Source organism: Micrasema longulum, unplaced genomic scaffold (genome assembly GCF_059751315.1).
Source record: "Micrasema longulum isolate JH-2025_06_02 unplaced genomic scaffold, ASM5975131v1 h1tg000165l, whole genome shotgun sequence".
In the NCBI taxonomy this organism is placed as follows: domain Eukaryota; kingdom Metazoa; phylum Arthropoda; class Insecta; order Trichoptera; family Brachycentridae; genus Micrasema; species Micrasema longulum.
The window spans coordinates 357,432-385,023 of NW_028277370.1; the positions used below are offsets into that span (position 1 = coordinate 357,432).

General features: G+C 30.8%; 2 protein-coding genes across 2 annotated transcripts in view; both read right to left on the reverse strand.

Moving 5' to 3' along the window:
• Positions 1–73: 73 nt before the first annotated feature.
• On the reverse strand, positions 74–7,057 carry PIG-Q (phosphatidylinositol glycan anchor biosynthesis class Q). Its single transcript, XM_088242803.1, has 7 exons — positions 6,235–7,057; positions 4,715–4,840; positions 3,657–3,792; positions 2,838–2,982; positions 704–896; positions 475–589; positions 74–342 (listed from the first exon to the last, which is right to left on the reverse strand). Exons 1-7 carry the CDS (start codon positions 6,898–6,900, stop codon positions 146–148), a joined length of 1,578 nt encoding a protein of 525 aa, XP_088098929.1. The 5' UTR covers positions 6,901–7,057; the 3' UTR covers positions 74–145.
• A 12,615-nt stretch (positions 7,058–19,672) lies between these two features.
• Abca3 (ATP binding cassette subfamily A member 3) overlaps positions 19,673–27,592 on the reverse strand; it is a 34,944-nt gene continuing 27,024 nt past the window's right edge. Inside the window, exons 19-30 of the mRNA XM_088242815.1 lie at positions 27,093–27,264; positions 26,472–26,597; positions 26,249–26,372; positions 25,442–25,563; positions 25,034–25,158; positions 23,330–23,516; positions 22,477–22,638; positions 21,758–21,915; positions 21,146–21,242; positions 20,630–20,815; positions 20,374–20,539; positions 19,673–19,944 (exon numbers count right to left, since the gene is read on the reverse strand). Of these exons, the coding sequence (XP_088098941.1) occupies positions 19,761–19,944; positions 20,374–20,539; positions 20,630–20,815; positions 21,146–21,242; positions 21,758–21,915; positions 22,477–22,638; positions 23,330–23,516; positions 25,034–25,158; positions 25,442–25,563; positions 26,249–26,372; positions 26,472–26,597; positions 27,093–27,264 (1,809 nt within the window). The 3' untranslated portion in view covers positions 19,673–19,760. The remainder of the gene's footprint in view (positions 19,945–20,373; positions 20,540–20,629; positions 20,816–21,145; positions 21,243–21,757; positions 21,916–22,476; positions 22,639–23,329; positions 23,517–25,033; positions 25,159–25,441; positions 25,564–26,248; positions 26,373–26,471; positions 26,598–27,092; positions 27,265–27,592) is intronic.

Below are 27,592 nucleotides of genomic sequence, written 5' to 3' on the forward strand. Positions count from 1 at the left end.
CATGTTACTAAAAATTAATTTATTTTATTGAGCTAACTTTACAAGACGAAATACAAATTTAATAAAAGCATGATTTAGGGAGTAATGCTTTATTAATCAATAATTTGAACATTAAAAAACTTGTAAATAAAATTATTTGAAAATATTATACGGGGTACAATAGTTTTCCACAACACAGATTGGATATGATTTCTCTCCACTGAATAGCGACTGGTTTAGAAAATGGAGGGGGTTGATACTTTTGAATTAGCAGAAAAATTGATGCTATTTGAAGATGGACCCTTAGCAAAATCGGTTGGCTCGATACATCTGCACATGGAACCAGACTAATTCTTATTTCACCTGCAAAAAAATTCAGGTTAAAACTTAAACTTAAAAAGATTGTCTTTATTGACACCTAGGAAAACCTTGGTGCTTCTTTGTGTTTCATCTTCTTTACTTATACGTACATAATGGGAAAAAAAAGTTAATTACCTGCTATTCTCTTGGATCTTAGAAGCCAAAGCAAGATTAAGTAAAGTGAGGAGGATTGTACAATGTAGCGGATCCACGATAAAATACCTCCAAGGGACAATAATATCACTCTCAACTAGAAAAATACATAAGGTTTCATATTTTATATATTGTTAGCTGTAAATATAATGAGAAGCCAGGATATGAAACGAGTAGAACAGAATATGAGTGAAATGCAATATTAACTTACTGTTGTGAAAACAACGTAGTAAAGAGCAGTAGTAGGGAATAAAAACAGAAGAATGGTAAATGCAAGGGTCCCAACAAACAGCTGGTGATGGTTGTACTGGCACGAGTCTACACCACCCCTTAATGGGTTGTGTTTTCTTCCAAGAAAAAGCCTCCACAATGCAAATAGGCCACTCAGTTGAATGTTGTATAACCTACAACACAAACGTCTTATGTTAATTAAATGCAGATGAAATGTACAGGATTATTCAAAATGATTCACAGTATTTTAGATTATGATGTTTTTTGTGGTACCATTCTTATTATACCTATTTAGTTAACAAAACTTTTAATTTAGTTCTTATGATTTACTCAAATATTACTATATTTGGAGCCATTTTCAATGAGTCATAAATAATTTAAACCTCGGACCTTTTATCCATAAGTCCGTGAAACTACCACGGGACGATGACCCGGTTCAAGTCATATATTTATATAATATAGGGTAAAGTATAACCGGCTCTACCCAGTTTTTCAGTAATATTTCATTTGAAAGTAAAATAATAAGATTGTTTGAAATATTTGCGTTCTTATGATTTATCCAAATATTTTATTTTGAGGGCCATTTTCAACGAGTTGTAAACAACTCATTATTAAAAAATGGGAATCAAGTTAAGGTAGAGTGGGATTCAAACCACAGAGCCCGAGACACTAGCCACAGGACCACAATCCGATTCAAATGATTTTTGTGGAGTTAACTCATAGATACATTTTTTGTGATAAATAAACGGTTTTTCAGGGCCAGACCGCGAAACTTTAGAGGGACATTCATCGCGGTAAGCTTTAAAAAAAATCATTTTAAATTTTTTCTAAAAAGTCATTTTTTGAAAAAAAATAAATTTTTTTTATAATCTCAAAATGGAGTAAATCTTTAATTTCTCGAACTAGCATCCCTTCTGCAAACCCCTACCCTTCCTCAACAAAAAAAAAAAACGTATTTGACCAACAAAGTGATACGCATCAGAAGCTGACAAGTGAAGCGGCTGGGTAGGAAAGGGGTAGGGGTTTGTGGAGGGACTGCTTGTCCAAGAAACTAAGGAATTACTAAATTATGAGATCATATATGTATTTCTTTTTAAATTACTTTTCGGAAAAATTTAATTGGAATTTTTTTAAAGCTCACCATGAGGAATGTTCCTCTGAAGCTTCGCGGTCTAGCCCTGAAAAACCGTGTATAATGCATATAGTCTACCACCAGAGTGCAGCATAATCATACTATGGGGAGTTTTATTGCCTACTGCAGTGCCAATTTAGAATCCCATGCTGTTTGTTGTATTTTTTGTAAGGAACGAGGCAAAGTTTTCTATTGTGATCTTCTTTATCAGAAAATCTTCAAATGAATTTAAAATCTTGTTAGTATTTATTTCAATAAATATTTAATGTCAATTGTAGAAAATTAAATTATTTGACCGCTTTTGTTTAAATTTAGCATTTGGGCATGGTGCGGAATATCTGTAAACAAAATAATGGAGTGAGTTCATTTACCGGCATTGGGTGCAAATATTTTTTTCTAATCTTCTATATAAATTGTTATCAGAACATTTCAAATATATTCACGCAAGTTATTCTGAACTGTTTTTGATATAAAAAAGTTATTTTTATTCAAATATCATAAAAGAATCTAATTTAGTACCTTAACAATATATCACACTGTATACTTTACCCTATACGTTCATAGTACTTTTCTTTACTTTTCTTCTGTATTAACACCTAACTGGGCACAACCCGTGTTGAGGCAGTCATTTTCACAATCTAATTTATGTATCTCGTTATTTTAGGGTATAAAATATTTTTCTAAATAATAAAGTTAATTAAATAATTATAAAAATAGTACATAAAATAATACTTTAATATTCACTAGACAACATATTTTATGCTGACATCAGCCCAAATGATGGACGATGTTGCGCTGTCCAAAATGTCAAAAAAAAAAAAAACAACTGATCAAGTAAAAAAAAAAAATATTACATTTTATTTTATAGATACTTTTGTAATAAATATGTATTTATTTTACCAACAAAAAAATGACAAAACACTCTCTTATATTAAGATTATTCTAAAAAATAAGTTCATTAAAAAAAATAAAACTCAAGCACCTTGCTGCATAAGTGTAAATGCAATAAATGTGAAAACTAGCCAATGATAAAATATCAGCAAAGATAGCGGATTGGAATGATATTCCCAGGATGCCCATATATTGAAATACTTGCAAAACCATTTGCAAAATATCCTTTGATATAACTGAAATGTAAAAACAACAATTTATTATTAATAATAATTACAATATAATGGTACAGTTTATGCTTAAAGTAATAATACGTATGCTTAAGGGGTAAAGCGCGCAATATTACTCTGAGGCTTTATGTTATTTTGTATATTACTTTATTTTATCCATGGTTAAGTCAGATAAAAAAGTAAGGAAAGCATACAATGTTGCCATTTTAAAACACATGGGGCAGAGGCGTTCCCTGAGGAGACGGGAGGCGTTTCATTTGCATCGAGCACTGCGCTAAGTAATCAATCAATCATCGAGACAACTGCTTAAATTTCTGTTTTTAAGCTTCATTTCAAACATGCAGCCTTCCTACATGTTTATTATTCACTACTGTTAATATTGTCGAGGTTGTCTTTTGATAATTAAAGAAATTTCTTAATTTAAACTAATATATTTTATTACCATTAAAGTGTTGCAGACCACAATCCCGATGCCTTGATTATACATCAAGGCCCTTTTTTTGCCTGTCCGGATTGTCGAGGCCATACTGTATTCATTTTTAATTTAGTAATTGTTTGTATTTTTTATTTAGCACCTTAATTATTTTATGAATAAAAATTCCAAGATGTGCAAGAGGCATATTGTGCACATTATTTGTACTTATCTTCAGCATAAAATAAATATCTCATTATCTACATACCTAGAAACACCCACCAAAGCTCAATATGGTATAAAAAGCATTTTCCTAACATGTTATTAAATGCATGATTTAACTTGAGGCCGGCTGGAGAACCCATCAACCATTTGAGTAATGTTCGTAAGTAATCAACAATAGACTGAAAACAAAACAGATTATTTCAAAGACATGCGATTTCCGAAAATTGCAGAGATGTGCAAGTTCATACACTGATGGAATCACGTATGTGAACTCAAACCAGCCAATGATAGGTGATAACCCCTGAAGGTAAATTGAAATTCATCGCAACAGAAAGGGAAAACATTTTTGAGAAGGGTTTTAAACATCCACGTTTCCTCAATTCTACCATCTGTTGGCTTTTGAGAAGTAAATTTTTAATTCATTTTTTATAAATATTTGGACACATTAAAATTATCATCGTAATTTTATTAATTAATAATAATTATCAAAGAGAAGTAATCACTTAAGCCAGCCAATGACAGATCAAAAACTCTTAGATTTCCATATATCGTCGGTGATACTGCAATACTGATTATCAATAAATTTAATTTTTTTGGAGGGCAACCTAAAGAGCGTTGTTAATATATTACGTACGATTTAAATAAACTGAAAATACCACCAGAGTATCAGAAAAACTATCATTACTTAGAGTGAAAATGGTAATAATTTAAAACTAATAACTTGTAGTCCCTATAAAAAATTTATTGCAGAAAAAAAATCCATAAAAAAAACAGGTTATGCGGTATTGCAGTATCATCGATGATCTTCCCTTTTTAACAAAGGAATTATAATATTCTACCTACCTGTGTAACTTTCCACATCTCTACAATTATATTATAATAATAATAAGCGTACACTAAAATCCTCTTAAACAAGTTTAGTGCGAACAATTTTATAGCGTGAACGCCATTGATATTTTTGAGAAGTTAAAAGTAGATATTTATTCTTTCAAGTAGCTATGAGAAATCATACATTTTGAAATGTGCACTCACACCACCACACACTCTAATTGTAGTTTAAAATTATATTTTATGCCACTAGTTCCACATATTTATACTTACTTCAATTATATCAAGTAATTCATTGACAGGGTTAACAGTCCAAAGATTTATACAGTGTAATACAAATATCCCACCCAACAAGTCTAATAGTATGGAAGTGATCAAGTTTCCAGTTCTGACAGATATCTGGAAAAAAAAAAACAAATTTAATTAATCATACTTCTGCTATCACTCCAACTGGAGATCAATTGTAGTGCCAAATGCACCCATAAGAGGTGAATAATGGAAAGAAGGAGAAAGAAAAACAGTTAGAGTTTTATAGAATTCTTATTAAAATCTTATTATAAAAAAATAATAGATTGCAGTATTTCAAAGTAAAGTACATTGAAACCTACCCACTTACCCCAATCTGTTTTATTAACTCTTCCTTCCCGGTGATGTGTAGCTAGTACACATTGCATCTAATAACTTTAATGGCGGCCTCCGTGGTGTAGTGGTCAAGACGCTTGACTCACGCCCGGAAGGTTCCGGGTTCGATTCCCGGTGAGAACACAAAAATTAAAAATGTGATTTTTCTCAAGCCTGGTTGTTCTGTAATGTAATTCACCACTGTAATTGGGCCTCCTGGCCTGTTGTGGTGCAAAAAAAAAAAAAAATATATATATCCATTAATATAATAAATGATGGGTTGAGATTTTCGGTATTCCTTTGTTATACATTTACGTATCGGTAAAAATATTTTTTTTATTAAATAATTCATGCTTGTTGGGAACATAAAAAGCGTTTTGTCAAAAATCGGAGATATCACCAATACAATCGAAAGTTTACCAATGTGCCGCATGTTGCGTTCCTAGTAATCCTAATATATAATTGTCTCGCACACTCTTTACGTCTCACTCTCGATAATACGGGTATATTTGGGAGCAAGAGAGACAATTTTTATGCGTCACATGCGAACAGCAAAGTTTCTTGTACTTCTCCCTGACGCCCGTTAGCTGCGTTAGTAGATGCCTGGCTTTCGTTGGGGGCGGTTCTGCGCACTGAGAGCATGAATTAATGTTTTCTTTCATGTTTTTAGCAATTAGATATAAAAAAATCATCACTTTTGACTTCAACTATAAATAATTGAAGCAATTGCCGATGAATATTACACTTTTACTCTCTCATTTTTTGCATGTGTAGTGACTACACAGCACCGTAATGCGCGGAAGTTTTTAGGACAGTAAGGGAAAGGTTAAGGACTTGTGGCCTTTTTTCGGATCTGGATATTGCAAAAACATTTTTTAGCTTTAATAAACGGTTAATTGTTTAATTTTTTTAAAATTCTTTCTTCACAAAAGATATGCGTTTTTTATGTAATTTACATTTTCTGCTTTCAATGCCCCTATCGCCGTCAGAGTAACCTCAGTATATATAGTCAATTCGTCTGTCGCCCTTAATCTAATTTTCCCAATTCTACGACTAAAGGAGACTAACCTCACCAGAGGACACTCCATTTTAATGTTTAAGTACTGTAGTGTAATATAGATTCCCTGGAAATAAATATACATGTGTATGCAATAAATTCACAAATCAATTACCTTTTTTTCTTTCCAGGTGCAATAAAATATCCAGTGAAGTGAGGTTATCGAATTACCAAACTGTACACATAAATTAGAATATCCACATAATATTTTATAGATATTTATCAAAATTTTCAGAAATGAATACTTCTTGACATAGTTTAGACAATCTTGATCATTTAATTTCTGTTCGGTACAAATGTTACTATTATGCTTTACAATCGTTTTAAGAATGGCAAACTGATTAATATTCTCTTTTGGAAGAGTAGTATGTTCTTCGAAAGAAAATAAATCTTCAGACTTCAATATGGCAGAATAGTCGTAAAACATTACAACACTCTTCTTAACCGTTGTGAGATCTACATCTTCTCCATTTACAAAGAGTCTTTTTATTTTTATATTGCCATTTTCTGATTCTAACATCATACAATTGGAACATTTAATAATTTCATGAGAAAAGTCATTTATGTGGTTGCTAATAATATATCCATCCAAGACACCTTGTTCATTCAAATTAGTCCATTCATTACAACATTTATTAAACGTAAATTCTTGGTGATCTGTTGAGTATTTGGCGTAAATATATATCCCTAATACATCATCGGAAGTTTTCAAAACATAACCTTTAATTCGGCTACTTGAATCGATCTTTAAAAAGTCTGGTATGAAAATGTTGACATCCATTATAATATGCTGTACATTAGGTCAAATAATGGCTAACGATTGTACAAATTAATTAGGTTTTTTTATATATTTCTTTTCAATCAAACGGTCAAAATTCAAAACAATCGCATAAGTCAAAATGACATCACAATGACATTTTACACACAGATTTTGATTTTAATTTCCACAGATACTTGGGCATGTTTCTGTGTTTATTTATTTATTTATCAGTTTTGACGTTTTGACTAAATAATTCATTTATTTCCATAGAAAATGTTTTGGTTTTCAAATATTTTTATTTCGTACTTTTAGCATCCAAGTTTGAAATATATAACAATTATAAACAATTCAAACACTAAAAATAGTGGTATTTGAAACAAATGCAAAAAATGCACTTACATTGCGACTTTTTACCTTAGAAAATATGAAATCACTAAAATAACTACCACCGACCAGTTTCGAAACCACAACTTGTTCGTTTTTCATAGTTCTTTATTTAAAACACAGATTCAAATTATTTTTATGTGCGATACGCACTTCAGCCATTGATTATGTAAACACTATTAATTACAGCAATAAGCACCCGTCTTCTGTTTCATTGAACTTAAGTTCCGGAACTTTTACTTGTAGTTAGTAAATGTGAAGCAGCATAAAAAGGCGCGAGTCCAAAAATTCAGTTTTTAATTCACAATAAATTGACATAAACAGTTAATCTTTCTTATTCTACTACGCGTTTTGCAAGGCAATGTTGACGCGACAACGCTCATTTTTCATAACATAATTTTAAACTACCATTCCATGATGCATAATCTCTATTTATATACTTCAGTGACTTCAACTAATATTTTGCAAAATACTCAAAATTTCAATATTGAAAATTTACTTTCATTAAGAGTAGTATAGGATAATTTACTCAAGAGTATATTTTAATTTTCCTTTTAGATTATTCTCGACTGTAGCACCCCAAAGTTTATTTCCCTGTACCAAAACCATAATATAAAAACTATTTAGCACTGGTACATCATACATAAGTTTATAGTGCTATAAACACTAATGTGTCCAAGCGGAGAATACAGTTCTAGATGCGAAATAAAACCAGAAGCATGGTTTCCGACTTAATGACTATTCTCGAGTAAAAGTCTTTTAAAAGAATTAAGAAACTGATTGGAGACACCTCGTATTGTAGTGGTTGGGGCGTTCGCTTACCAAGCTTGAGTTCCTAGTACGGTGGATATAAAATATTGTTTTCAAAGGTGGTGGACTGATCATCTTATGCAACAAAAAAGATCCAGATATGCTGCAATTGGAGTACCAATGCAGTGCCCTATACACCACTAGTTGCACCTGGGCTAAAAATACACGGTTGGCAGAAACGCATTTAAAGCACAACTAAAGGATATATTATCATATGATTGTTATGCATTTGATTCAGGCAGAGGAAAACTTTGCGAAATCCGGCGCTCCCTAAACACTAGATTCGGAGATCGTGCTTTTGCCATTGCCGGCCCCTCTGCCTGGAACCAATTGCCTTCAAACTTACGAATCATCGACAGTCCCAGTCAGTTCAGATCCCAACTAAAATCTCACTTCTTTAGTTTATCATACCCTCAATTTAAAATCAGAAAATATAAAATGTCACTTTAGCGTAAAACGCCCTTGAAATGATTTTACCTCAAAAATGGAGCCATAAAATCAGCCAAGTTAAAATACAGTTTAATAAGCCTATGTTAATTAAAGGTGATAAAAAAATGTAACTGCTGTTTTAAAACAGTTACCCTTCCAAAACACCTATATATAGTACTATCGGAATTTACATATACTAATGAGGCACTTAATCAGCACACAATTTCTTTAAAATGCCGACCCTGCCATTCGTATAATAGGAATGCCAAGTTTACTAAGTGGCTAAATTTTAGTGTAAGCTTCCATAAACAATGTACCTAAGCAAAGAAGCCTACCTAATTTACACGTGCATCCAATAATTTGCGCTGACAATTTCTTGTATATACAATATTGATAATGTAGCATGGTTACTTTATTATAAATGTTAAATCAATAAATAAGTACATATAATACGCATAGAATCCGAATAAAAACATAATTATAGTTATAAATGAAATGATATTTTGTGAATTTATTTTATTTTACACTTCATATACATATACAATTTATATACATATAAGGGCGGGTATATTGCCTTAAGGAAATTTCTTCTTACGTAGGTTTTGGTAGCTCAACCGTTCAGTTTGAGAAAATTACAAGTACATGGACATATTGAATCTTACAATTTTATGCAAAATTAAAAACAAAGATTGACAAAAAAAATATATTAAAAAAATAACACTAATTTATGAAGAGAGAGGGTATGGGAAGGAAAGAAGAAGGAATTTAAAGGTCTCTATTTGCATTTAATTAAAGTTTTAAGCTAAAAAATATTAATGTTATTAAATAAAATAAGGTTCCTATAATATACGTTTTAATAATAATTTTAAAATTAAAAAACTTTATAGAAAATTAGTAATTTTTTGTTTCTCAATTAACAAAAATTGAGAAACAGAAAAAACTTTCTTATTTTAGTGTTTTTATTCATAACATAATATTTAATGCGATAAGGAAATAGGAAGCCAAAAAAAAAATTTATATAGGTCCTTAAATTGAGGAGAAAAAAAATTGGGGGGGGTCGCTCACTGCACTAAACTGTTATTTTGTAAACGTCTTCATGAAACAGTTTAATTTGTGAAACGGTAACTTTTATAACAAAAAACGAAATGCCCATCTCTAATGTTAGTGTTTTAGTGTCTGTCGGTGAATCAAGTGTGCATACAATTTTTGCTTGCATAAGAACACGCATTTGAATGATTTCGTGGGTATACAAGGAAAACCGGTTAACTAAGTTTTTGGCATATTTGAGTTATGAATACCATTAACTTCAATGTTTTATCCTCTATCTACAGGCATATAATTTTTTATCCTCTATCGGTTAAATGATATTACCGCCATTAACTTAGTTTCAGACAATTGTAGAGCGAGTACAAACGTATATATAGCTTTTCTTCTCAAAGCTTTACAAAGAAAATCACTTAAATGATTTTAAGTGATTATTTTTCAATTGAAGTTTATGTTTTTAAAAATGAATATACAAGGAAAAACGGTTAAGTGTCTTTGTCTGGTTTTCGTTACTAAAACAAAATCACATCCGAAGTTTTTATTACTAGTAAAAACAACTACTATGTGAGTTTAGCTAGTTTTCATTGAAGTAAAAATATATGCCTAATGAAACCTTACTACAGCGAAAAACTGTGTTAAAAAAGACTTGTCAAAGTTATGCAAAACAGAAGTCATTCCCGAAGAATTCCATCATTGGTAAAAGAGTGTTTCCACTTCCGCTAATGTGATAGATGCTTTATCTGAAGACGAGGACAGTTTTGAATATAATACAACTCAAATTCAGTTAGACAATGTCGCCGGCTAACTCTACCAGCACAAATTTCTTCACAGGGAAAATATGCTAACTGCAGATTTTATATTTCTTATCCTACATAATTATTTTTTTTCTCAAAATTCTGTTGCTTTTTATTTCATATAAATTCTGTAATGTATAAAAATACGTTCCATGAATAATAAACAATAAATATTTTTTTTAAAAAACAAAACTTTTTTAATGAAACACCAAACTTTAAAATTCAATTTACGCCAAACTGGCTTTTTGCAGTTAGCCGGTTTGCCTTGTATACCCACGATTTGTGAAAACTTGTTGTTACGAATACAAATACAAAGACAAGGTTTATTAATTATTTTAATGGACTGCACATAGGTACCTACATGCCACAGAAATTACTGCAAAAATGAATCAACTGGGTATGTAAATATAATGTCCCTTGTATTAATCATAAATATTGCCTTTTGCAGTATGAGACTATTTTATATTTTTTCTCAACTCCGTTCAATTATAACATGAATCTGTAGTTAACTTATGACATAGTAATTTATGCTTTTTATCATTCATCTTTTGTTTTGTTTTTGTTTGCAAATTATATCACTAATTAATTTTGAATGTAGGAAAGTACTTTATTTTTAAGTTTTGTGCAATGTATAATTATGTAAACCGGCGGGCTTATTGCTATTAGCAATTTGGTCAAGCATTGTACAGATTGTTTTTTACTGCTAACGCAGGCAGATAGTTAACGTAATTTATACGTGGTTTATTAAAAATTATTTCTATAGTAGAATATTTATTTTAGTTTCTTAACAAATGAGGTGAGTTTATTGAACTATCAATAATCATCGTCCATCGCTCTGCATGTCCAAACCAGCGCAGAGCTCCTTTCTTGGTTTTGTCGATAATGCTTATCTCAGCCTTACATAATGTACGGATCTCAACATTTGTGCATCTATCATACATAGTTTTATCACACATTCGCCTTAGAGATCGCATTTCGACAGCATCCAGCCTGCTTTCATCTCTGTTTTTCCAAGTCCACACTTTGCTCCCATACATCAAGGTCGGGACCAGGACTCTATTGTGAACTGCTTATTTTGCCTCTTGCGACAAACATTTATTTGCCAAGGTTTATTTAAGTGCACCGTTCACTCTGTTCCCGGCACTCGCTCTCCTTTCAATATCTTTCTCAGTCGTTCCACCCTAGTATACTTCCCAGATACACAAATTCCTCTATTTGTTTACTAAAGTATACATTCACAGTGATTTCACATTTAGTCGTACTTTCATTTCTTTCAAAAACCATCACATTCGATTTATCGACATTCAACACGGCATAATTTAATTTAAGTCGGCAGTTGCGTACTAAGCAATGTCTACGGAGTAACTCATGGCCAACGAAAAACTTATCATTTATGAATAATTTAGGCGACTTCAGTTTGATGCGCGTACGCGGTTTCTGGACTATTATAATTCTATGGCTTAAATGTTTCCTAGACTGGTACCTGAACTGCAAGACAAACCACCTTTCCTTTCATGTAAAAAAAGTGATTCAGATACGATGCAATTGGAGTACCGATGCACTACTGTGTCCTATGCACTACTGGGTGCGGATGGGGAAATTATTAAATATGGACAGCAAAAAACATTTCAAGCCCAGCTAAGGATTGAAATAAATAAAATAATAATTATTGTTGGTAATCGAACCCGAGACCTCTTGCATGGTAGGTGAATGTGCTGACCACTACACCACGAGGCCGACTATGTTGCCATGGTAGACATGAAATATTTATTTAAAAATGTGTTTTATACTAGAATATTTCTTAGTTCCTGGACTGACACCTGAAGCCTACGACTGATCATCTTACCTTTATGTAAGAGAAAAAAAGATTAAGATATGCTCCAATTGGTGTGCCAATGCAGTGCCCTATGCACCATTAGGTGCTAAAAGGGAATTATGATGATGATGATGACTATTATTATTACGTACTGTGGGGATGTAATTTGCAAAAATATATGGTGAATTTAAACATTTGTTTTATTTTGAAAAAAAAATGTACAAATAAATGAAAATCGCTTAAGTTAATAAGAGGTTTTTATTACATTTTATTAATACTATCATTTCCTTTGTGCAAATACACTGGTAACATTACATCATTTGTGCAGATTATCACGCGTAGTTTAATTCATTTAATAAAATACAAAAGAATTAAAGAAAAAATAAACAATTCACACAATTGACAATAATTATTGTTTGTTATCCCATTTAAGAATAATTTATATACTCATACAATAATATGCAAAACAAAAATTAAAACACGGTTGGATCTCATAAGATTACCATAGTAAGCAAATATAAAATTTACTGCATTTAGAAAAACAGGCAGATAAAAATATGATAAGCAAAGAGAAATTTTTATCATAGAAAATAAATAAATTGCATGTTTGGTTGAAACAATAAAATTAGCACTAACAATAAGATAAAAAAATATTTTACAGGAATGAGAAAAAACAGCATCGTTCCACATTGCCATTCTTTGAGGTAAAATCGTATTATATTGTCGGTCAGCGTACATCACCGCCAATCTACTAAACCAACTTTTTCCAGGTGTTCAAAATCAAATTTAATGCATTATTCACCCCGATCCGCGGTACCGTTCTTCTTTAAAAAGCTCGCCTCCTATTGGTCGCACGCATATTGTATGATTAGAGAACATTCAGCAAGAGTTATTAATCCTCCAATATGTAGATTGGCGGTAATGCACGCCGACCGACGATATCATATTTTTTTATTGTGCAGTTTTACAATTTGCAATGTTGCCATTGTGAAATTTTAACATGCAATTAAGTCTTGTTCTTTATTTGAAAATGTATATTTTTTCATTTGTTTCTGTTTTCAAATACAATTAGTGTAAATTTAAAGTAAATGCATAATAAGTGATCAATTTTAGCTCATTCGGTGATTTGAAAGCTAAATATGGTGTTTATTTTTCCATTTTGCAAATACTATTACTTTTAAAAATTATAGGCAATTATCAAAATAAAGTTTTGATTTGATATCATAAAAAATCACAAAGTTAGTCAAAGAATTGTTTTTCAACGTAATGTATTTTATTTTGGGTCGAGTTTTGAACAGGTTATGTTTTTACAAGATAAATATCATTAAACAGTTCAAAAGCCATATCTTTATGAAAATAGTTTTTACGACAAAGGAAGTGTTTACAAATACATTGTTTATTTCAAAAGGGCAGGTTTTTGCTTTAGGTCATAAAGAAATGCAATCATTATATTATGTCATATATACATAAAATATAACAGAATTTTCCTGAAAACCGCAAAAATGATATAAAACATTAATTTATCAATAATAATTCCTAAACCTGTTTAATTATCTTACATTGTTTTATGCAAGTTCCAATTGACATTCATATCAATTGCTACGATTACATTTCTAAGCAATCTCACTGTAAAGTTAAAACATAACTTGAAAATGCCGGTGCAGGGTGAATAAGTTAGTCCCTATCATAACTATCTTAAAATGTCAAAAATATAATGTATTGCAATGATGGAACACATTTTTTTATTACAGAGAGTAATTTAACAAAACATGTATATTTTTGTGTGGATTAAATTTTTTAATAATTTAAACGAAGAAGTTTATTGCTACCCGAGACTTCTCTCAATACTAATAGGACATATAGGAAAATACTAATTTATAGTAACAATTATTGCGCTATTAACTTAAAGCTCGTGTCTTAAATGACTTGAAAAATGTTTAACACTCTCTTTACCTTCACTGGCATTCTCAAACTATTTCAACTCTCATTACAGTTTAATCAAAGTCTATCACACAATAAGAATTTATTTAAACTCTCCGAATTGGTTTAATAAAGCACCCCTGGAACTAGCTTTTAACTAATGCTAGTACACATTATGTTGTGTCGAATCACATACTTACACTATTTCAAACTACTTTTCAAATCTCTCTGAAATAGAAAAATCTTTTATTTTCAAAAAAATATGTGAGTTCTCTTTAAAAATAGGACTGTTATAAAGTACATGATACGTTGTTTAAGTAAATATTAATACAGACAAAAAAATATAAAACATTCTGTATTGACAATAAATGACTATTGTATAACACATATGTAACAGGCCAATGCCAAAGTCCAGAATACGCATTTTGATCAATTGCAGATATTTAGCATTATTGTGAAGCTGGTTAAGTACAATTCAAATAAATTTACAATATTCATTTCGAACCCTAAACACTCATATCTCAAAATTATATTATTGCAGACTCATGATTTTGCCATTTTTCGACCATATATCAATCACTATTTAGGAAATAGAAGATTAAATTTTTTAGTCACCGTATTCCAAATTTAACAATTAGCGTGCTAGAAATATTTTTTTTTTTTTTTTTAAATAAATCAACGATATTTCTAACAATGAGGAAGTTCGGCGCTATGGGAAATTTGATACAAAAAAATATTTTTTACATGCAGTAAAAATTGGAGCATTTAATTGTATGGAAAAGTATCTCAAAATGTATGAAATATTTATAAAGACGGTTTTGATAAAAATTAACTTGATGAAACATCACAGGTTCATGTGAACAATAACTAATCAGTTATTGTGTGTGTTGAATAGATTTCCAGTTTCCGGGTAGCCATGTTTTTCGACATTTAGTGTGTTTTGACAGGTATGATGTTCTCCTTTTAAACATCAGGAAATTCAACGACTTGAACTCGTGACATAACCAGCGGTGTAGTTTCAAAATTATAAAACTAAAAAAATCATAGCAACGGTAATACGATACATAAAAAAATAAAATAGCTTAGTTTGATAGTTTATTAACAAATACCACTGAACTTCATAATTGTATCACACAAGCCTTAGCCGATATTTAAGAAGTAAGTTGCATGGTAAACAACCTACCCAGCTTTGTTTATAATGACTTCATTTCTTGAAAATATTTTTTTAAAACGCATTGAATTAAGTACAAATTCATCAAGTCTATTGATAAAATACATAAGTTATTATGCTAAAGAAAAAAAGATGGTATCGTATTTGTCCATATACAAATATAAAGTATTTCAATTTCATCAATTTAATTCAAATAAATATATAATTCTAGAAATAAAAATAAATAATTTAGATTAAATTATAAAAGACCAGAGGATTATATTATCATGTATAATTTACTAATACACTATTTTACTAGGTCAACATAATATATATATTATATGTACATATTAGGTATATCACGAAGAGAAATCACTGGTTGAGAGGTATACTTATTAAATATATTTTTATTACATGTGGGACTTTGTGCAGACCAAGTCAATTAAATACCAAAGAAATTTCACTTTTCAAAAGTAGTCAACTAAGAATCTCAATTAATAAAGTCCACACATGTCTCAATAACTTTGATAATAATTGCATGCATTATATCACTTTAACGGAATGATTGTTTTAAATCTCCAATTAATATTATCAAATTTTATTTGTAACAATAGTAAAACTGATCAAATGAAACTTTAACATTTTTATCTCATTATTTTACAAATTACATAATATTTTCGTGTCGAGTTGAACAAGTTAGGGACAAACATGGATAAATCTCAATAGATAAGTCTCAACAGAGATGTAGACATACTCCAAATATTATTCGAGATTTTTTAGTTATTTCTGCTAAACATAGATAGATAAACAAAATTTAATTCTGAAAAAAGTTTAACATCTTTTGTAAGATGTTTCAATTTTTCACTCGCGTAATAATAATGTATTAAGTATTGTGTGGTTTATAATTACATATGTATATAAAATTCTATTTAAATTAAAATAAGTATCTACTCAAATAACACAGGCTTCATCCATAGAATTACAATATAGTTTCATACCTGTTACATATGAAGATTTTCCTATTTTTATTATAAAAAAATATTCACGATTTACAAGTACAATACAAGATAATTCACCTACATAGTACATCTTACAAGATAATTCTTTCTAACAAGCTCACGGTTATGTATCTATCTATTAACTTCTATTGCAACTTTGGCATTTTATGAAGGACCATAATATAATATAAGGAGATATTTATACCCATAGATAAAACATTACACTTTGATAATATAAAAGTAGGGAAGGAACATTAGGAGAATTATTAAAAAAATAATTCAACGTTATATGTAATCAATCACCCCTTCTACATAAATAATTTCATATTTCAACAATATTTTGAGTTTGTCCAAATTTTTGTAGACAAGGACTGGATTCAACTCCCTGGGGAGCTGTTTATATCAACATATTACAACCGAGATGAAGAACATTTTAGAGAAGGTAATATAGAAGTCCAGGTATCCACAGGGCTTATGACCTGTCGTTGGCTGGTTTAAATTGCCACTTTACACACTGTGTAACATTCACCATTCTGCCCATATTTGAACATCTCTATTTCCGATGATAGAATTGAAGGAATATAGGAATATAACCTTTATTTATGCAGGTGAGATTCATCTAATTGAATTATTTCACCTACATACTAGGCAACGCCTGAAAATCTTATTTTATCAATTTCTATACTTCTTAATAATTGCATATATATTTAAAACAACATTTTAAATGCTGTTTTTACGCTTAATCATTTAAATATATTTATTTTTATTTAACTTTCCCAAAAACTAATTTTTGAATGAAAAACTGCATTTTTACAATGAACGGATTTTTGTAGTTAACAAAAAATTTAAAATGTGTCTGTGCGCAAAAGCTTTCTTTTACATTAGAAATCCAGATTTAATATGCTCTTATAATCTTTGCTCTAACAAGGTTTTTTTTTAACCCCAACAATACTAAATACAATTAACTAATAATAATATGTATAATTTTTTTGTCACAACATTTTAATTACAATTATCTATATAGAAGGGGGAACCATTCCATTTAAACTAAGCTATTAATATTTCCTATTTACAGCTATTGGATACTTCTCGGTTGCCTAATCTTTCAACTGATGAAAATTTTCACAATTTACTTTGCTTGATTTTTACTATTTAAAATAATCTCACAAGACATCAAAACTCTCCAAATCTCCACCACACATTTAAATCAAACAAATTTCATGTTTAATTATTAAAACGAGACCTTTATTCCGGTCCATCACAAAGGCTTTTTAACTATATGTACTCAAACTGTTATATGTATATTTTTTCCAGAACTTACGCATTACCAATAAGAACAAATCAATGAAATAATATTACAAATTATATCCATGCATGCAGTATATAGTTAACAAAAGATAAAAAAATATTTTTGAATTATTAACATTAAAAATGGTAAATAAATAGTTTTTTATTTTAATTTTAAATCAACTAAGTAATAAAATATTCACATTCACATATATATATTAATGGCTGCTCGCATTGGCAAAGGTAACATATAATCATTACACAGGTAACCCTCCTATAATACGGTCTCCAGCAACACAGTTTCGCTCTAACACTATTCAAATTTTGCAGAAACCCTCCTACATTGAAATGATTTGTTAAAAATCATAGTTTTATTAAAAACAGTTACTTTATCATATTAACAAGCACTATTGTAGCAAAATGAAGATATTACAATTTTATTGTATTTTCCCTAGAGCACCTGCTTTGTTTACATAAATTTATAACAAAAATATAAACATATATTTTAAATAAATATCACCATACTTTTTTAAAGTATATAGGTACAAATAAAACAATATTTTTTTCATAAGAAAAATAAATCACAAATAAAACTCAACATTATACTTATTAACATAGCTGGAATATTATTATTTCACTTAACGCGTCTCTATTGTTACAGTATTATGCAGTAACCAGTTAAGCAAAAATGGAGTTAAAAATTATTTCAAAAATATTTTATTAAATATTTTTTTTCGCTTACCCATATGAAAACGATGCACCATTAAAAAAGTTTTCCATGATATAATTTTCGATCTACCATAAATTTCCTACATTCCAAAATAGTAATTTTTTATTACTAGTTTAAAATTTTACAAAATTGATTTTTGTTTTGTTTGTTATCATAGTAATGTAACGTAAATTAGTATATAATGTGTGGTAATAAATAATTATTCACTCACTCAAAAAACAGTTCCAAATATGATAATCTATGTACAACTTATTTTAGTTCTATTGTTGACCTATAGAATAATACTTACATTCATCTACATTCCAAGCCACTACACAAGCCACTTTACAACAGCCATATTCTTCAAATTTGGAATTTTGACTTTTGAAATTGAATTCTCTAGTTTTTTAAATGTTGACAAATGTAATAAAGATTTTTCTGTGGTTAAAATATTCTGCAGTTATCTTGGTGTATAACTGAAAAAGTCACCTAACTAGTTACAACATAAAACTACCCATTTATTCATCCATTATCATATCGCGGGGTAATTATTACAACTAGGTAACATCAAAATCAGCATTTGTGAGTTATCCATCACAAGTAGATAAGTCATCCATTCAAATCAGCATTTGTGAGTTATCCATCACAAGTAGATAAGTCATCCATTCAAATCAGCATTTGTGAGTTATCCATCACAAGTAGATAAGTCATCCATTCAAATCATCATAATATGATAAGAATGAATCTAGACCATTCTATTTGTAGCGTTCATGGAGGAATATACAATTATGAGTTTTTCATGGGTAACTTAAAAATGCTGATTTTAAAGTTACCTAGTTGTAGTAATTACCTAATGATATTTACACATTGTTAAATGCTTGTTCCTGCTAAGTATTTTAGGCACACTATTTTAATGAATCTATGTATCTTTATCATAATATATCACTGACATCATATGTTTAAATTCAATTTTTTTATGTCACTTACGATTGTCTAAAGGCATTATATGTAAATGCTCAGAACATGAATCTTGCATGTATTCCTTTTTACAGTCGGATTTGAAAACACGCTCAAAAATTTTCCAAATATCTGAATTTGAAACTATTTCAACTACAACACTCCCTAATTTTAAATCGAGGCATTACTATCGTCGTTTGATACAAAAGGAGGAATGTATTCTTAACGCTGTAACCAAATGACTGATAGTATTCTTATGTGATAATATAACCGCTTATTTGGCAGAACTGGGATTCGAACTCATGAGATTATGATTTAGAAAACTGTGCTAACAGGGAGAACTCCCTATGAATAGGAACCTATTCAAATTACTTCTGTACTATTAAAATCAATGTTTTTAAAAAAAAATTAAGTCGGGTATATTTGAGACCTTTAAAGAAACATTTTTTAGATTGTTACCATTTTGCCCCAAAAAAGTGCAGTCTCAAGACATACTTTTTCTTTTAATTTCTAGACAACATTTTTTTGCTTGCACATCACAAGTGAGAAGGGTTCATTGGTTAAATTTTCACAAGTTTTGGAATTAGTCAGTGGAGTCTTTCTGGTCTTTGGTGAACTGAAGAAAGACCTGCTCCAGGGAGGTCTGACCGATGGAATAGTCCTCGATGTTGAGGTTAACTTTGGCAGATTCCATAGCCCCAAATATGGCGGACCACATGATACTCGTGTCCGGTAAGTAGTACGTCATTAGACCTTGATAAGACTCCCTGAAAATATATTATAGCATTTAATTATTGTTCTAAGAAATAATAAACACATTCTGCAAAAGGGAAGTAGAAAATAATTGAGGGTGCTGGTGTTCTAATGGTTTTCTTATCATGGTAACATTTTAAAAACAGCAGTACTGAAAAACAAGGTTGTCAATCACAAAATAATCCACTTGATCTTGCAAGTTAAAACTTGCTAAAGTTAAAACTCGCTATAGTCCTTTTTTTCTACTCTTTGGTAATAAACTGCCAGTTTAACAAAACTGTTTTTTTTTTAATATTATAGTTATATATTACATAATATGCACCTTACCGGTTGTACTATGCATATAAACAATAATTGTATTGCTACTTATCACAGAATGTGTCTGGTTGCAAAAAATTATGCATTTAAAAAAATCCTTAGTAGGTACTACGGTGAAAACTTACTTAAGTACAGCTCCTGGGAACTTCTCTGCTAGGAATTGTTCGAGAGGCTCGAAATTGAACATCTGGTGGGAAGATGAAACATCTGTTGGCACCAGATCAGGAGGACCTCTACTTGGAGTTGGCGGAGCAACCAACTGGCGGTGCAATTTCACTATTAATGTATAACCTGTCGATCAGTAAAACATTTCTAAATAAGTTAACGAAATTTCTTAGTGGACAGTAGAAAACCCAATCCCACTGTGGAATTTATTCTTACCCTGAGAGAATTTGTTTTTGAGGTGCTGGGTGGAGCCGAGACAGCAGAAGCTGCCATTGACCATGATTGCCAGCCGAGTACACAAAGCTTCACACTCCTCCATGCTGTGTGAGGTCAGCACCAAGCTGCCCGTACCCCGGTTAGCTACAGCTTTCCACACTTGCCTTTTGGCCAGTGGATCCATACCTACCATAAGCAAAACATACCAAATTAACTCGAAAATCTAGTAAAGAATGAAACAATGTTACAATTCTGTAAGTAAAAAGGCTGCAGTGGGTGGCACGTAAGAATGGCCGCCAATAGTTTTAACTGCATAGGTTCTTATACACCTCTTTTACACAGCTTTTTAATTACAACAATATTCCATTGGCCTTTTACATATCATCATCATTCCCTTAGCTGCACCTGATGGTGCAATAGGATATTGAATTAGTAGATTTTTAGTGGAGACTGGAAATCTAGAAAAACTAAATCATATACCACTCTAGAATGTAGAATAAAAGGATGGAATATTACCTGTTGTTGGTTCATCCAGGTAAACAACTTGTGGGTCTCCAAGGAGCGCTAAAGATGTGCTTAATTTTCTTTTATTACCTCCGCTGTATTCTTTAACCTAAAATAAGAATGTCAATTTTTTTATTAACATACATTTTCAACCGAACAGATCATAAATTAACTTGTCATAAATGTTCTTAGTATGTCCAAATGTTTGTAAACAGGCTGGATTTCACTCCCTAGGAAGTTATCAAGTTCTAAATATATTGAAACAGAGTGGGAAAATATTTTTAAGAACGGAATATGGAAGTCTACTCAAATAATAAAACTCATTGAAATACTCGGATAAAGTATTTAGGATATCAAAATAATAGATGTAAAATTTTATTGAATGTGCATTGTGATTAGGGGTTTAGGCAATAAAAGAAGAACAAATAAAAACCCACGCATTTGTCTCAAAGCAAAATCATTATTTTTTTATATAAAATGCATATTGTGACAAGGGCATAAATGGCATGGCACCATGACATTAACATACACAGTCATTTTATTGTTGTTTGCTGCCATGATAGGATGGTACTCAAGAAGATGAAGCTAAATAATTATTGACTACTTTTAACTAATCGCTCGAACCTTCTTATCCAAATGTTTGACATAGCCAAGTCGCTTGCTAAGATCCCATACATAGCGGTTTTGTTGTTCAAGGGGGATCCCTCGCAAACGAGCAAACATGTGCAGAGTTTCACGTCCTGTCATGTCATCCAAAAGAGCATCGAACTGTGGGCAGTAACCTGTGGATGATTTATAAAATTACTGATCAGTTAAATATGTGCATAAAACTATTTTTTACGCGTAGACCCAGTAGGAATTGCAACCTTTGTGGAAGAAAAATATTGCATTGAGAACGTACTTTACTATAGAAAAAAAGATGAATAAATACTTAAAACGGCTGATTATTCCAATGTCCAAGCACTCGTTATTCTAAATTTGTGGGTTTGAATATGAGTCGTATTTTATTTCTCTATTAAATCACATGAACTTCAAATTTGAATCAAGTTGTGGTCCCGTGGATAGTGTTGTGGACTCACAGATCGAAAGGTTTGAACCCCATCTACCACAACTTATGGAGTTCTTCAACTCGTTATAAATGGCCTCTTAAAATATCTGGGTAAATCATGACAGCTGATAGACGTAACTACCCCAATATATTTTGTCTTATAATCCGAATTACAATCATTAGATTCATAAATGCTAACTTTTGTGCAGAGCCCAAACTAAACTGTCTTCTTTTTTCGTTTAGCAGGAACATTGATTTAACAGTTCCGAGAGTAAATGTTGAAATATCATCTTACCAATATAATTGTATACGGTTTTCATATCAGTGTTCACAGACTTTCCAACGACCCATGCATCACCATACGTTATAGACAGATCTCCAGTTAACATCTTGAAGGTGGTAGTCTTTCCAGCTCCATTAACGCCTAAAAGACCGAAACATTCGCCACTCTTTATACCTGCAAACAGAACCATTATCAGAAAAATGCATTTTATTTTTATTTTTTTTAAATATATAAAAAAACGTAACCGAAGATCCAAATAACTAATGATAACCTTTGTTAGTGCACTCCTGGGGAAAGTCTCACAGTCATGAAATATTCTAATTCAAATTGTAAATAACCATTGGCAGGTTAGTTCTGCATGTTCTGTGGTATTAGGTGTCAACTTTTATTTTTTAATTTAAAATAAGCACCAAAAGTAAAACAAAATGGTAAAGGTTACACGCACTGACAAATTAATCCATATAGAGTGAAATATTTTTCAAAAGTAGCAACACGAAAATGAAACCATAGTTACCAAGTTTGTTTATTTATCTAGGGCCACATTCGACTACAATGCATATATTACCAAAAATGGGTGCCCTCCTATTTTGATATACTATATCTAAAAAATATTGTATTTAAATGTTTAATAACTACATTTGTTTTCATGAATCCCAATCAAATGCATTCCCTTAATTCCGTATAACTTATTATTTCTACCCATTTATTTATTGTTTAATAACTCTGTTTAAATATTTATTATAGATATGTTTATGTTTTAAAAAAAGGCATTTATGCCATGCACACCAATAAAATAAAATAAATAAAGAATGGTTTCAGCGCAATACTTCATAAAAAAAAATCAAAGCAGTAAATCTTTGCATACCTAAAGAGACCTGGTCAACAGCCAGGAACTTTTTATAGTACTTGGTCATGTCTCGGCAGAGCAGGGTGTAGTCCGATAGCTGATTCTGCGTCAGTGCCGCCACTTGGCGCCTCTCGTCCGCCACGTCGCTGTCTTCCTCTTGCTCAGCGGAGCGTAGTGGGGGGCGCTTCTTGAACTTCTCTAACAACTGAGTAAGTAGACAAAATTAGCACTTTCGCTCATTCCTATATGTAGGGTTATTTTCCAAAGTTGACTATTATCAAAATATAGTCAGCCTAACTTGTAAAACCTGTAAATCCCAAACTTACTTTTGTTCGGGGGAAAGTAAAAACAATTTTTATTTCAGTAGAGAATTGTAGCAATGTTTTTTTATAAACATTTAAAAAAAAAAAAAAATCAACACTGTACGAATATACATGTTCTACACACTTATAGATTATTTGAAGTCCTAACAGAAAACACCAAAATATCATTTAAGACTATTTGCAGACTTACGAGTTTTACAAGTTAGGGTGACGATATGGAAAAACGAGTTATAAATTACATCATATAGATTTGGGAATGCAAAACATGCGATTTTGGATGATTTTGTAATTAAAAAAAATTAAATTTTATTTTTGTAAATGTATGTAATTATTTAATTTTTTCCATACATTTTCCATTTCTCACTAAAGCGTTTGAAAAAAAGGGGTTTTACTGTATTTCCTATATGCCTATATGTCTATGGCTATAGGGCATAGATATTTTTTTAACTATTTCCAGCAATCTGTGAGGTTTGAGAAAAAAAAAAAAAATCTACTGGTGTATTTGGTGGATTAGTCAATTTTTTCTCAGGAAATAAAAATACACCTACACCAAAAATTCACATGCGGTTTCTTTTGTGATATAAAGCATCACATTTTGTAATAAAATCTCTTATTCGACGTTTATAAAATCGACAGATTTACAACACAAAATAATACATTTATTTTAAAATGTCAATAGATTTAAATTGATTCTTTTTTTTGTATTAATCCTACATAGATAGCTAAAAAATATATAGATATAAAATTCACTTTATGGTGCAGCAGTCAATATTATATTACAAACATTGAAAGTTTATTTATTCATTTTCATGGATTTTCTGGATTATTTTTTTACTCTATAACAAATTCCGTTCCATGCCAGGCAAAGAATACATTTTTAAAAGTTTATACATAAATAAACCAGGTTGTGATCAAAATTAATTCCCATTTCTATCACAGTTATTTACGACTAATTAAAAATAGCTCAAATGATTTTTTCATAAGAGCACAAATATTTCTTTTTTTTTCAAAAATATTCAATTTAACTTATGACAGACATACATTGTGCAATTTAACTTATGGCAAAATGTTGTCAGAAAATAAATATTGTAGATTATATTCATGAATTGTTTTTTTTCCCCTTTTCCGCACTTAATGGTGCATAGGGCACTGCATTGATACACCAATCTCGGCTTATTTTGATCATTTTTGTTACATGAAGGTAAGAAGATCAGTTTCACGCTTCAGGAACCAGTCCAGGGACTATGAAATATTCTTGTGTGGAAACACCCTTTTTAATAAATATTACATATCAACCATGTCGGGAATCAAACCTGAGACCTCTTGAATGGTAGGCAAACGCGCTGACCATTACACCACGAGGTGGACGTTTTAATAAACCAATAATAAAAATAATTACCATATTTGTAATTCCATATTCCTTTATCAGCAATATCAAGAATACTATTAAACCGACGCAAAACATACAAGTTAGGTGTGGTCCGATTCCTGGTTTCTTCCATTCAAAATATGGGTGGTCAGATACTAAAAATATTATAAATGAGTTATACCACAGTAGCAATATATATTTTTTTAAATCAGCACAATAAAAAATATATTGCCAAATAAAAAACATTCCCAAAACAAACTGCGTTATCTGATTGTTTTGGGTGCTGACTGCTCACAAATAAAACAGTGATATTTTATTTTATTTTTATAAATATGTTTTTTTATGAAACAATCAGCCAGATTTGGGCACATTTAATTCATTTATATTTTGTGTGCAATTGTACATAATACATGAATCTTCAAAAAATGGTTTACTTACTACAGCACTGTTTAAATTGTGGACTTATTTGACAAATTGTATACTGATCACAATCCGGTATGTTCTGGAGATTGCATATGGCTTTGCAACTGCTTAGTACCAATGACGCATCATACAAATTCCTACAAAGTAAAAACATCAATTTGTAAAGCAGCATTTACCCATTTATTCATATTGTTTTATTTTATTATATTATATTGTCTTTTTAAGGTGACCCTGTGTAGATTGGATCCGTGCCGACGTTTCAGCTACCGTTGCAGGGGCCAACTTCAGGATAAACCATGTGTTGTGTAGAAAAAAATATGTGTTTATGTACAAGTAGTTTATACCATGTCGCAGTCGGCAGTAGGTACATTCAGTGCCATTTTTGTATAAACATATGATAATATAATAATATGCATCAGCGTGCTAAACCAGTCTGTCACATTAATAAAAAACAATCAATTGCTTAAAAAAACCCTAAAAACAAGACAATAACTTATTTGTAAACGCTGAGATGTTAATAAGAATTTAGTATATAATGTACATACAATTTTATACTGCATTTTTTTGCAAACATGCTTGAACATTTTACATTGACATGTAAGCTAGGTTTTAAAATGACATAAAGCACCTATAAGAAGATGATGTATTAACCGCTATCCAATGCCTTCAGCGTATTACGCATTGTTTTATAACAAAAATCAACTTTATGCATTCCTTTAGTAACACCAGATTAGAAATGTCTACATTCAGCGGACTTTATTTATATGGTTTATTTATTGTACTTGCAAGTTGTAATCAAGTAAAAAAATGAGTGTGAATTACTTGGTGGCAGAACACACAGCGTAGTTGGGAATAATTAAGAAGAACCAGTGAAGAATTTCAGCAACATGCTCCAAATCGAGTCCCGGAGTAATTAATATTTCTTCTACCAAATATGTCGCAACTCCTAAAAAGATAAATTTGTATTAGTTAGTTTATGAACTTAAAATTACATTAGGTCAATGTTAAAATCACAAATAGGCAGGAAAACATAAACAATGTGTACCTGAGAGTATATTGAAGAGACACATCCTTGAGAATCCTGTTGATGGAGTTTGAAAGAAGGAAGCTGCCAAAAAATGTATCGGCAATATGGCCCACCCAAAAACCATTAAAGTGAAAAACATCACGGCTAAAAAGTAAATATTCAAAATTATTTTTCAAACAACTCAAATTAAAAGTTATACAATATTTAAACAGTCAACACCAGAGACAACAACTACACTGTCTCCTGTCACTGATTACTTTGACATTATACATTGCTCTGTCGATACAAAACTTTTTATATTTTGTCTTGTATGCTAAAGTTATGGGTTTAGGTATGTGTGTTTTTTTCTATGTTAGCCACTATAACTTTTTGGTTTATATAAGTACTTACACAAGTGTTTTGTTTTTATTATTGTTTATTTTTTAAAGACATAAGCCATTAAAAAATATGAGGAAGTGGATGGGATTATGTAATGACACTTAATATTATTAAATCATAACTTTACATACGACTCACGAGTCACCCCATATATGTAGTAGCTTGAATTGTCATTCATTAAAGCTTTAAGAGAAATTAACTAGGACACAGTAAATGAAAAGTCCATATAAAATTAGTAAGAACTAGTAATTAGGAACTGACAAGCCTCCTCGAAGGTCGAGAATCCAGACTGGTTAAATAGAACCAGGGTCAAGCAGACAGCTAGAGAGATGACCAAGAAACAGATAAAGTCCCACACCAAGGCCACACTCCATAGGATGAAAGGGGAAGCTCCAGATGCCAGCTGAAGCAGCTTAGAGCGGCAACTATTCTCCTGGAAACAAAATTATTTATTATATTTTGATATGAGCGCTGCAATAAATACACATTATTTCAGTCTCTTATAAGTAAGCGATGAATATGCAATCTATGACATATATTCGCTGCGAATCTGCTATCATCATCATCATCAGCCCTCTGGTGTCCAATGATGAACATAGATCTCCCCCTTAGATCTCCACATCACCCTACCCCGAATGAGCCGCATCCAACTACTTCCTGCAACCTGTCTTTTTTTACTAAATTTAATGGTACAAGTACCTTTTACGTACTTGCATATATTTATGATATTTTGCAATAGATTACTATAAAGTGTACAATTT

Bases quoted from the DNA above. Each gene is read 5' to 3' on its own strand.
- PIG-Q (XM_088242803.1), bottom strand. From the start codon at position 6,900: ATGGATGTCAACATTTTCATACCAGACTTTTTAAAGATCGATTCAAGT. The intron at 3,793-4,714 runs GTAAGTATAAAT...TTTTGTTTTCAG, and splicing joins AATTACTTGATATAATTGAA to TCTATTGTTGATTACTTACG. The intron at 343-474 runs GTAATTAACTTT...ATTTTTTTGCAG, and splicing joins AAGATCCAAGAGAATAGCAG to GTGAAATAAGAATTAGTCTG.